The sequence below is a fragment of the Maylandia zebra genome, linkage group LG19 (genome assembly GCF_041146795.1).
Source record: "Maylandia zebra isolate NMK-2024a linkage group LG19, Mzebra_GT3a, whole genome shotgun sequence".
In the NCBI taxonomy this organism is placed as follows: domain Eukaryota; kingdom Metazoa; phylum Chordata; class Actinopteri; order Cichliformes; family Cichlidae; genus Maylandia; species Maylandia zebra.
Window position 1 is genome coordinate 8,476,650 of NC_135185.1, and position 13,344 is coordinate 8,489,993.

Genomic DNA, 13,344 nt, shown 5'->3' on the forward strand with positions numbered 1-13,344 from the left:
CTGCGATTTCTTGATATCTGATGCTTGGTGCTGTTTGCATGCATGCAGAGTTTAGTCTGCACTGTCCCGCATGTGAATGCGCTGGATTGAGCAGATCTGTCAAGTGTGTTTAGGAGCGATGGTTTATGATACGTGCTGGTCAGATGAAAAATATAAGGGGTGACATTTTCCAGACTTTTCACCATCATTTGACCATAAACTAAATGAGTCGTGTGCTCAAGTGCTTGTGTGAATTAGCTCATTCAAATTGAAACAGAGATGCATTTATCTTAAGCGGATGGTTTATGGCTGATGTAGCAGCTGGCTAAGTTCTTCCATTAAATTATTTTTCAAAGAATGATTCTCTGAGCATGAGTTTAGACAGGTTCACAAATTGTGATACTTTCCATGGCTGCCGCTTAGCGAGCGTTGTTTATTTGGGAGCTAATTTGGCTGGCTTTATTGAGAGGCTCGCTGTGGCGCTGGTACAGGCAGAAATATTGTCCCACTTGAGCTGGACACATGCAGTAAATACACTGCAAAAAGTGTAGTTAACAGGCCATTTCATCTGATATTCAGGCTGTAAATCACGCTTTTCTTCAAGCAAGCAAAAGGTTGAGCTGGATTTGATGTGATTTTGTTTGTTTCCTGTGCAGTGTGTTTCATACAATCTGTCATTCAACTGAATGTGTGTGTATATTTTTTTCCTGCGATTTAAGATTGTTAAAATAATCTTGACAGCATTTTGCCAGTCCTTCATCAGATATGTGCACACATCACTATTAAACTTAAGGTGGTCTTTCTTATTCGCACGAGTCCATCAGATGGAAATATTCAAGACATTTTCATAAAATCATCATTTTATTGTTGAATTTGTGTGTTCCAATATGTTTGCACAGCAACAAGTCTTTAATGAATAGCCACAGTGTTGCTTATTGTAAATTTATTAGGAACTGAGAAGTCTAACATTTGGTTTGAGGTTCGGTTCATTTAAGCTGTGCCAGTAAGTGTATTACACGCCCTAAATAAAACAAATCATTCTGACGGCACATAACCGGCTTTTTTTTAATTGTTATTGTCATTAATATTGATTGGCTAAAACTCGCACTAGGTGAAAACAGATCAGAGTTTTGGGATCCTATAATATGCATTTCTAATGGTGGAATCTAAATTTTCTTTGTGTGTCCTGAAACTTTACAGTGTGAAATATTTTATATTTCTAATCCAGCCAGCAGTGTAAAAAAAATAGTGTTCACATCCTCCAGCTAAATAAATGTTGATGTAGTTTGTTACATTTGACTGATTTTTGATGCATTAACATGTATGTATGTCTGTATTACTTGCTGTTACAAATTAAAGTTGATCTAATAAATGACATGTCAAAATGCTTTGTATTATATTTTTTCTTTCTTTGTATTACTGCTGTTAATAAGCAATACAAATATAGCTTTTAACTTCATGGTGTAAATAATAAACATTAACAAAACTGTTTGTGTAATAAAACTTTCTCTGAGGTGTATAAGTAAAGTTGTCGTTACTAGTTTGTATTTTTTCATGAGGTATTCTGGGAGCCTGCTGCAGAGGCTCGCAGCAGAAGGATTCACCAGATGTCCCCCGCCTCCCCCTCCGGCACCCTCCTCCAGTGTGGTGGAAGAAGGAGGTATTGGGGATCTCCTCCTAGACAACAAACCCACATTCAAAGAGGGGCACACGAATTACATCACGCTCCGTGCGGAGGATATAACGGAGGTTGCGAGTTACGCTCAGCGCTTTTCTGCAGAGGACACAAGTGGAGCATCATGCCGAGCAGAGGCGCGCGAAGCTCGAGGACGCATGATCTGATCTTTGCCTTTAGAAGTCGTTTCCACTAATGCTTCGTGAAACAATCTTTTATTTCTATCGCGGATTTTTATCATGGGAATCTGAATATTAAGGGACTCTAGAGGCCCACGTTTGGATACGGCTCACGCGTAATTGCGCACAAGTGGACAATAAGCAGCTCCGTGTGCGTGAGGATCTCATCGATGAACATGGATCAGTCTCACCAGTGTATTGCCATGTATCTGCTGGTGCTGTCTCTCGGACTTGTGATGGATAGAGGGATTTGTCAGCACTACTACCTTCTCCGTCCCATCCCGAGTGACAGTCTGCCGCTGGTGGAATTAAAAGAGGACCCGGATCCTGTCTTTGACCCCAAGGAGCGAGATCTTAACGAGACTGAATTAAAGAGCATCCTGAGAGACTTTGACACTCGTTTTTTGTCCGTGTTACAGCCCACGGAGGACAAATTCACCGGGAACGATGAGCTCGACGACTTCGAGATCCAAAAGCCGGGGGGAGTACTCCCGAAAAATTTTGACATCCAGTTCGGCAAGAAGCACAAACCCAGCAAGAAACTGAAGCGGCGCCTGCAGCAGCGGCTGTGGGCCTACTCATTCTGCCCGGTCGTGTACACCTGGACCGACCTGGGGAACAGATCCTGGCCGCGGTTTGTGCGAGTGGGCAGCTGCCTGAGCAAACGGTCTTGTTCTGTTCCGGAGGGGATGGTGTGCAAACCTGCGAACTCTACCCACCTGACGATACTGAGATGGAGATGCGTGCAGAGGAAGGGGGGGCTAAAGTGCGCCTGGATACCGGTGCAGTACCCGATCATTACAGACTGCAAATGCTCCTGTTCGAGTTAAAACACAAGACTCTGAAGATAAATTATAAGCTCAGTATTTTTTTTTTCCAAATCTCTTTCACGTGCACTACCGAGTGTAGGAATGTATTTTCTGTATATGCGGTGCCACGCAGTTATATAACTCCATGTACAAAATCAGTATTATTTGTAACCAGAGTCTACTTTATTTGTGGAGAATATTGGTTATATATTTTGTATTTATGGAGCGATAGAGCCACGTAAGGACTTGCTGTTTTCAAAACGCGGACGCAGCGAATCGACCTCAGAGTTAAACGTGGATTATTGATACAGTTTTGTGTCAGTGACTTGTTGTTATCCTGTAAATTTAAGGAAATGTGCTATTTATTCTTTATATTCGTACAATAAAACGACACTGAAATGATTTAAACATGATTTTCCTTTACTTCTTATCACTTTTATACCCAATCTGAGCGATTACACATTAAGTCACCTGCCACATTACGCACAGCCTGTAGTTCCCACGCTAAAACCATTTTACGCATCGTGTTCTTATTACAGTTATGGTGGCTGGCCTTCCCTGTCTTACAGCTTATTTCATAACAGTACATAATTATAGAACCAGACGGAGATTTGGCTATAAAACTACTCATTATTGGGGGGAAACGTTTCTCATGGTATCATATTGGTCTTATCAGTAGTCAATTATCACTTTCTGATTTATATACAACAGGTCACTGGTTCTCTTCAGTTAGCCAGAACTATCTTATCAGTGCTAAGGCTGTCAGTCACACATAGGGTCCTTTACAAGCTGATTATAGAAGAAGTCTCACATGTCTCACTTTCTTTCATCTGCACAAGCCCTCCTCCTCATTTTCAGCCCAGCAGGAGATTTGCTGGAGAATCAGAGGCTGATACTACATGACTGTTAATAAGCTGACACCATTAAAATCTGGATAAAGTATTTTCTTCATAGTGCAGTTTGTTCATTAAAGGTCTGATGTCTCCTGGGTAAATACTGAGCGTGCAAAAGAGCTAAACATACAAAAAAGCTCAACTTTCTTTACAGTTAGGAAAGAGATTACAGTCAGTAAATATGCACAGAAACAATCTGATTAAAAATTAAGATTAAACACAATGATGGGGAATATTTTCCTGTAGATGATGGGAAGCGCTCAATTTGAGCATAATTTTGCAGCCTTGCACACATTCAGTTGCAAATATCAACGTGAGTCATTATAAACATGCTCAATTTATTTAAATCAGGGAAGAACGTGGCATAAAATATTGCATTACAGTCTTGCGTTCATTAGCTTTATATTGCATAGGTATATAAGGCAGTAGTGATGACAGGTTACGTGCTTTACTCAAAAATGAAAATACTTTTTAGGCAATAGATGAATGATGGGAAGAATCACGGTATAATTCAAAGATTGCATATACTTGTCATTACTTCATAACACTTCCAATACATAATTTCAATCTAAGGCTTTACTCGACATTGTGGTACTGCAGTTTTACTGTAAATGACAGAGCTGGGTTTTCTTCCCTTTGCTGTGTAACACACAGTAATGCATCTTCTTACAAACATAGTGATTTTATCCCAGTCGCTCTGAATCAGTAAAGGCATCTGTGTGTGAACTTTGTGTGAATTATTTTGAATTTAGTGGGAAAAGACTTATACAGTTTACAGCTGTATTAAATAATCTGTATATTCTGTAATGGCCTATCAAAACATAATGGGCCTTTTCAAAGCTACACGGTGTTAGATTTTAACAGCATTGCATTAAAAAGAAATATTGTGGCGGTCTTGTTCATTGTTATTCAAGCTGACACCTTTATATCTTTTTTTTTTTTTAACTTTGGCACCGCCGCTAAAATCCAAGGGATGCTCTGTGTGTTTGATCACAGCTGTAGGGTTTATAATATGAATAGTTTTAATGTAGCGTTTCTAATCGTTTTGTGGAGCTGCTTCTGTCTCACACTGACTGAGACAACCCCCCCACCCCTCAGTTGTTCCAGAGCCTCAGTCGGGTAGACAGTGGGGCACCAGAAAGCCTGTGTTTTGTTTTAGTTGTGTTTAGTCGGTAATGATGCTCCTTAGCCTCAGAGCCAGCTCTGCACATATGCATGCAGCAGACAAATCCCTGCACTTGTCACCGGATGGTAACCTAAGGCCAAAAATTTGTACGACGCATCTTCAATAAAGTCGTCGTGTAGCCTTTGATGTATGTGTGTGTATGCTGGATCTCAGGCGGTTGCCGCTGATCTGTTATTTCCACTATACTGTTTGTCCTCTTGTGTAAAGTTGGCAATAGTCGGGATTCACAGATGACAAGCTCTGTGCATACCCAGCTATTTCAGGTTTTATGCATCATAGTCTGAAGATTTCGATGCGACTGCCTCAGTAAATATAAATCCGATCATTTCTAATATGTTCAAACCCATTTTCTCTATTTTTGCTCTTTTGAAACAGGTGCCCAAGTATCTCTGTGTTTTTAGCAAACTGTCGACATTTCTTTTCTGATTGTTTTTACAAACCTCTCCTTAGAGAACCTTTCCTCATGTTTCTTATCAAATGAGAAACACAAGTTATTAGTTGTACTTTCCTCTTCTTCAATTTCAACCTCTCTTTCCTTGGGTTTTTCCTGCCGTAGCGCAGGCAAAGTGCTGACGCCGGTCAGATGATTTGTGTGTGGAGTAATACGTGCTGACAGAGCACTCGGTGCCTGCAAATACCAGCTGAAGACTGGAGGATGCAGGGCTGCTAATGCCCTTCGTCACTTCTGAGCCGGTTCCCAGCTCTTTGCGTCTCTCTCCTCAGCCTCGCAGATCTCTCATGTATGAGATACCCGGCAACACATTGCTTTTAGCCACCAGCGATCCATTAAGTTAATGATCTCTTTGGGTAGAGGCTCGCTTTACTGCTTTTCTACTCCCTCCTCCCCCCCTTTTAACCTGTTACAGGAAAAATGTTTCTATGTTTCTTTACCTTCTTTTAAATGTACAAAGATGCCTTTTGTCTGCCCTTTGCCTATGGTTAGATTAGTTTAGAATTATCTTTTTAGACTTTCCCAGCAAACACATCTTGTTTCTGGGACATATTGTTTTAGATTGTTTTATCTTCCCTAGCTCTCTGCTGACGAGACTAGCACCATATATGGAGTTGTTTTATTTTATCTGTTTATTATTTGTTATCCTGTTCTCACTGTCTCTGTGCTCTGTGCCTATAAAAATTACCAAGCCACTGTGCATGGTGTGAGTTGTTCTTAGCAGCTCACCCGTGTACACGTTTGATAAAGAAAGTAACTTTGTCTCATTGTGTCTTTATTTCTCCTGGGTTCTTTACAGAGTTTTCCCCCAACATTTCTTGGTCCTTCGGAGCCGGAGCGCCTCCATCGTGTCCCATCTCCGTGACCAGTCCACGTTGTTCGTCTGTCGACAGCCCACACACCAGGTGTGTGGTCAAAGACCAAGGGCGTTAAATTCGAGTCTTGGCCAACGTTCTTAGAAAGCGACCCACGGTGGTGGGGCCTGATCGAGGTGGACCAGACCCGGCGACACTGACCAGGTAGATACAGACACACTGACACAATCTTGCGTAAAAGCGTATTTTAAATTCAGGGAATTTAAAATAGCGAAAGTAGCTCGTCGCGACTGGAAGCTCCCCACCTCTGTGGGTTTAAAGTAGCTCGTCGGCTGGTAGCTTGGAGCTCGTCGACTGGAAGCTCCCCACTCTTGTGGGTTAGGTTTGGAGCTCTGGGTAGCTCCCCCAGCTGGGTCAAGGGAATAAGTAGCTCGTCTACAGAAAGACTGGCAGCTCCCCTTATGATAAGGGTTCCGATCGCGCGAATAAGTGTGAATGTGAATGTATGTGTGTGTATTGTTGTAACTAACGGAGCAAGCTGAATTTTCACGGTCCAATAAGAGACTGAGCTGCTCCTACTGTGTTTTTCTTTTACTGCTATTCACTGACGTGCTGGTGAGTTGAGAGAACGGTCGAGTTCCGTCTCGTAAAGTTCACACCGCTTTTGGAAATAGTCCGAAAGTAGAAGGGCGTGTGAGCAACCACTCTCGTCTCTAATACCAGCGAAGGTGATAGCAGCTGTATTGTGTATATATTACTTAAACAAAAATAAGTAAATACATAAATAAGATGGGTAATCAAGCAAGTGAAATTAAAACTCACTCCTGCTGACGAGCAGTGGTGAGAAAAGAAAAGTCCAGACGCCGGACAAAAACAGTGTCTGTAAACTGAGAGATTTAAGAAAACAAAATATAAACAGTCAGAAGAACAGAACTCAACTGCCAGTTTAGTAAAACCAGAAGACGAGACACTGTGCAGTCCCCACAATCCTTTTAGTAAACCATCACTCACTCCTGCAGCCGCATCTGCAGCAACACCCATATCAGGAAGAACATAATAATCCCTTATTAGGTGAAAACTAGAAATCACAGTAGTTTTGTAGTAGTTTAAAAGGGTTGAAAACAGACCCCACTGAGTAGATATAAATATAAAAAGTACGAAATAAAGATGAACAAAGGGAAAGTTACAGTAGAAATTATCTTTAGAGTATTTGAAATTAATAATAGCAAGGATAACAACCTGTAAAGTGATATTAACAATGAAACACAGTTGGCATGATGACCATGCCCAGCATGTATAAAATGAATATAAAGCAAATAATTCACACGAAAATATTTTAATAAGATAAATAAGGTATATTAAGGCTGTGTCACTGTTCAGCCAAGGACAGTGTGTGAAAAGGTAACTGTCTCCACCCTGGGAAAAGGATGATTCTGCAGGTCATCTGAAGCCCTTGATGGATACAAAATAAAATATAAATAATATATTATAATAGAACTGCCTGGTCCGCCATGCAACAGAGAGAACAAATGTGACCGCAGATTGGATGAATTCTAAATTATCTGTTTGCTGAATAAGATGATCCTAACTATCAAATTGGCTCAGTAGTAGTATAGTGGTACACACTAATAAAATATTATAATATGCTATTACTGTTATATAAGACAAAGAGGATAATATTAACAATGACATAATATTAATATGAAGAGGCACCTTAATCGGTTATGATGTGAGGTGGATAATTGTTAAGCAGTAGTCTGCATCAAGCTTAAGGTTTGCTGAAACTCAGTGTAATGACATGTGAGATGAAGACAATACGGAGAATAACTAAACTAATGAAGTGCATAGAGGCACTTGACCAGCTTGAAACTTATCATTCTAGAATGACACATTGCTGAGATATAGAGCACACCTATAATAACAACCAATAAGCAAAACCCTGTAGACAACAGCTAAAACTACAGGATTGAGAAGCTGAATTAAATATGTAGACACTGCTAAGCTGATGAGCATGTTACACATTTTCTTTTCTTTTTATTTATTTGTTTCTTTTAGAGCAGAAGCTGCTGTAACACACCCAAAGAAAGACTCTAGGTCTGACCAACCGTTTCAGTCATGGGCAAAAAGATGTCAGTCAATAAAATTCTAAAAGATAATTTATTGACAAAAAATATATCAAGAGATAAAAGATAAAACAGTCCAGTGTCCCACTTAAGAATTGTATAAAAAACACACAGTCCCAAGGCCAGAGCCAGCTATGCCACACAGCCAAGTTGCACTCCACATGTTGCCTTTAACAGGGTTAGAAGTCGTCCTTGGAGACCCACCACCCTGCAAGCATATAGTCAGTGGTCACTCAAGCCTCTGCAACTCTGCTGCCTTTAGGCTGTGGCATATAATAGGCCCTGGACTGCACAGAGAGACAAAACGACACACTTAATATAAAATTCATAGGGCAAAACCCGTCCATCCCAAACATATCTGATTTCATCACATTACATACCTGCACAGAGAGACAAAACAACACAGCAGTGTTTGTAGTGTGGGCTATAAGAAGACCGGTGTATCAGTGCAATCAAGTACACCTGCCTCTAATTAGTCCAACCCCATTCCAGCCATTGGCTCACCAAAAATGTGACACACACAAAACCACTCCCAACCCAGTGAAACTTCACACAATAATATGGAGCTGAATTAACACAGGCACATTAGTCTACCATGTTACAAGCTGCATGCTATTACAAGCCAACATATGCAGACTTCTGCCTTGTTCGGGTGGCAGCATTTTTCTTTTTTCTTTTGTGTCCTGACACGTTTATGTTTTTTGTTTTTGTTTGATTATTTTGTTGGTTTTGGAAACGAATTTAAACAAACTTGTGACAATACTTGAGAGTCACAGTGACACATAGTGATTAGGCATATGATTGAAAAATGCCTAGGTTTAGAGCTGTGAGCTATGCAAAGTTAAATATATATATACATATATATATATATATATGTATAAATGGGAAACAACCCTAACTTGAAAGTTTGAAATGTGTGAGATCCATGAATTGTTTGAAAAACTAGAAATTATTCAAAACTGCCTTAAGTGAAAATGTAGTGTTGCATCTATTCTCCCAAACCAAGACAAACAAAAAAGAAGAAGCTTTCTGTAACTTCAAAATAAGGCTGACTGTTGACAATAGACTAAAACACTAATCCGCAGGTGGCTATCAGGAACAGAGAGGCGAGCAAAGTCACAAACACCAAGGCTGCAGACAGCCACGCAGAAACAGCAGATAACATAGAGACAACGCCTGCTAGAACCGTGGAGAGGAAGGTCACTTCCCACGAGATTGTAGGAGTAGAGGACAAATTAGTTGTAAAGTCAGCTTCAGGCCACACAACTGTACAACAATTAACTGCCCTTTTAGAACTAGTACACACAGCAAGTGGCCGCAGGTGCTTTATTAAATGCATATATGACCCATCGTGTCCAGTAAATTTGCTAGGTAGAGACGCTCTGACAAAACTTAAGATAGCAGTCATGCCATTCTTTTCTGGTATTACACCTGAGTGCCAGACACCGACCGAGTATCACAACATTCTGAGATTTAAACAAACTCCAGGCCCAGATCCACCTTATGATCAGCAAGTGTGGAAGCTAGGAGAACAGCATTTGACCTTACAGCACAGGCCGAAATTGTGTAGGTTACGCAGTAACCACAGATAGTAAAATAATAGAAGCAAAACCACTTTCTTCTTCATATTCTGCACAGAGCGCTGAGCTGATAGCTGTTATTCGTGCATGTGAAATACACAAAGATAAACAAATAAACGTTTATACAGACAGCCAGTATGTTTTCTCTGCTGTGCATCATTTTGCAAAGCTCTGGCAAATCAGAGGAATGATTACATCAACCGGTAAACCAGTCCAGCATGCCAGCCTCTTACAACGCCTGCTGACTGTAATAAATTTACCACAACAACTCGCATTGTGTAAATGTGCAGCACACAAAACTGATAGCTCTTTTATTACTACAGGCAACAATTTTGCTGACAGAGCCGCAAAACAGGCGGCACAAAAGACAAACATGACATTGATGGCAGTAAACACACATCAGATTCCACTGGATGTGTTGCAAAGTGAACAAAAAGCAGCAAGCACAGCAGAGCAGGCAAAATGGCTAAAACACGGTGCAGTTCTGACAAACGATTTAATGATGTGTTATGGCAAGCCAGTGTTGCCAAAATCGCTCCACAAGATGGCGGCATTAGTGACTCATGGCTGTACGCATTTGTCAACGGGGGGACTGACCAGTATTGTCAACTCTCATTTCTACACTGTAAATTCTACACTGTAAATTTTGAAACCTCAGCAAAACAATTTGTCAGAACGTGCATGACGTGTCAAAAATATAATGCTCAGGGAAACCTGAGACCACACAATCCATATGGACTTTATTGAGCTAAATGAATGCCAAGGGTAAAAATACACCCTAGTGGTTATAGATGTATTCTCAAAGTGGCCAGAAATCTATCCAGTGAAAAAGGCAGATACAATTTCAGTAGCAAAATGTATGTCTAAGTTGTAGGAAAATAAAGAGATGATTGTAAATGACGAAGAATGTAATGATGTCTATCAAGTGTCTTGCAGATCACAGCCCGGTGACTGGGTTCTGATCAAGGTGCTCCAAAGGAAAAACTGGAGCACACCCAGGTGGGAGGGGCCATACCAAGTCCTCCTCACTACACCGACCGCTTGCAAAATTGCGGAACGACCATCCTGGATCCATCAGAGTCACTGCAGGCGAGTCAGTGAAGCCATCTAAACACAGCTGACGGCAGGCTTGCCCACTTGTTGTGATCTCGCCCGGTGGAGGGGTCAGCTTTCCTGGCCGGGGGGTCTACTCGCGACAGGAGGGTGTGTTCCGTCGTCATGAGGTGGTGGCTCTTAACAACTGCAGCGGCCCTGACCATGGCCGGGCTCCTCACCTTTGCTTCCGTGAGGGACAACAAGTCACGCTATATGGAGAAAAGGCAGACACTGTATGACAAAGGACAGTACACCAAGTTTCCCCATGGCTACGCCACTAACTTCTGGTGGCAGTTTATGAACACTACAGCTCACTTGAATAACAAAACTGACTGCTATGCATGTACCCATATGCCCCTATCCTCACAGACGTCTGGCCTGTGGCCGTACAGCATACCTGAAGATCACAGTTGGTGTCTGTTGGGCCTGGCAACACATCCAGGCTACGGTACTCTTTGGTCCAAAGCCAACTACAGCATCCCAGCAAAAGCAACCTGGAGGTCATCATCACCCACAAATGTGAACTGTTCCGGACAGACCTACCTACTGACCTGGCCCCAAGTCTCAGACCCACTGCCTGATGTAATTCTACTGAACAAGCTGAACGCAGCGCAACTGCCAGTATGTGTGATGAACAATGGATCGCGGGCAGTGGGGGAGCTGCCTACTCACCTATCTACCGGATGCCACTACAAACAAAGACTCAGTACCAGACAGGATGTGCACGGACGGCACCAAGCAGTAAAGGAACCAGAGTTTCGCATCTGGGGAGGAGGAGTGAAATTCTTACAGAGCTTGATCCCTGGCATTGGAGTTGCCGAGGTGCGGGATCATGTGGAAATCAACCGATATGCTCTGCTACGACACATCAACTTGACTAAGACCCTGGGAACTGCCTTAGCAGGAGAACAGCAGGCCATCAGAACGATGGTGCTGCAGAACAGACTGACACTAGACCTGCTAACAGCATCACAAGGAGGAGTTTGCAAGCTGATCGGGGAAACATGTTGCACTTTTATCCCTGATGGATACGAAACTGGAGGAGACATTTATGAAGCTTTGCAGAATTTGACCGCTCTGCAAAAATATGTCACTGACCACACACCTGGAGCAGCTACAGCACAAGGCTGGCTGGACTGGCTGTTCAGCGGTTCATGGCTGGCTGCTGTAGCAAAGCCATTTTTCCTTCTAGGTCTCATCATGATAGCACTGCTCATATCAGTGTTGTGTGTGTTGCCATGCCTAAGAGTAATGATTTCAAAGATGATAACAACTACAATGACTGCTTATGTTGCCGTGCCTGAAGAAGAACAACATCCCGTTGCAATTCTGTTAGAGGAGAACTTGTAATAACTGCTAATGAATGACGTGGTGATTAAAAATGACTTGTCAAGTGATCACGCACTGATTAAAACATTAGTAGGTTATGCAGGTTTTCATCCTTTTATTTTTTGAAGTTTTCAGTTTTAAACATAAAGTTTTTCATTTTAAATATAAAGTTTCCATCCTTTTATTTTTTTGAAGTTCTCATCCTTTTATTTTTTTTTTTGAAGTTTTCATTTTAAATATGAAGTTTTCATCATTTTACATATAAAGTTTTCAATTTAAGGTTTGCATCATTTTAAATATAAGGTTTTCATCCTTGTATTTTTTGAAGTTTTCATTTTACATATTAGGTTTTCATCATTTTTAAATACAAAGTTTTCATTTTAGTTTTCATCCTTTTATTTTTTGTAGTTTTCGTTTTATTATTTTTTCTTGTTTATTCCACTTGTTATTTCATTTACTATGATTTTCATTTACTATGTTTTTCTTTTTATTATTTTCTTTTGTTTTATTCTTTAGACCAAATGACTTCCATTTCTGCTATGCTGACATTTTGAAAATTAAAAAATTGCTTAAGATACTTAATAAATAACCTTCACAGACAATTGTTGTATACATTTAAAATAAGTTAAAACAGGAGGGAATGTTACAGGAAAAATGTTTCTATGTTTCTTTACCTTCTTTTAAATGTACAAAGATGCCTTTTGTCTGCCCTTTGCCTATGGTTAGATTAGTTTAGAATTATCTTTTTAGACTTTCCCAGCAAACACATCTTGTTTCTGGGACATATTGTTTTAGATTGTTTTATCTTCCCTAGCTCTCTGCTGACGAGACTAGCACCATATATGGAGTTGTTTTATTTTATCTGTTTATTATTTGTTATCCTGTTCTCACTGTCTCTGTGCTCTGTGCCTATAAAAATTACCAAGCCACTGTGCATGGTGTGAGTTGTTCTTAGCAGCTCACCCGTGTACACGTTTGATAAAGAAAGTAACTTTGTCTCATTGTGTCTTTATTTCTCCTGGGTTCTTTACAGAGTTTTCCCCCAACATAACCTAATCAACCTTTTTTATTTCTATGCAGATATTCTGAAGCCAAAACCTTGTTGCTGATTAAATTCTCCTACAGGCTTCAGATATTTTCCTGATCAAAGCAAACTTCTCCTTGTTGGTTTTGCCAACAATATCAAACACGACTCATTCATTTTTCATTACAGATGATAAAAATTACTTT

At 40.7% G+C, this 13,344-nt stretch overlaps 1 protein-coding gene across 1 annotated transcript; it reads left to right on the top strand.

The window, feature by feature from the left end:
- The first annotated feature begins 1,872 nt into the window (after nt 1–1,872).
- Nucleotides 1,873–3,028, top strand: LOC143414071 (noggin-like). Its single transcript, XM_076877713.1, has one exon. The coding sequence runs from the start codon at nt 2,004–2,006 to the stop codon at nt 2,661–2,663; it is 660 nt and encodes a 219-aa protein (XP_076733828.1). The 5' UTR covers nt 1,873–2,003; the 3' UTR covers nt 2,664–3,028.
- The last annotated feature ends 10,316 nt before the right edge of the window (nt 3,029–13,344 follow it).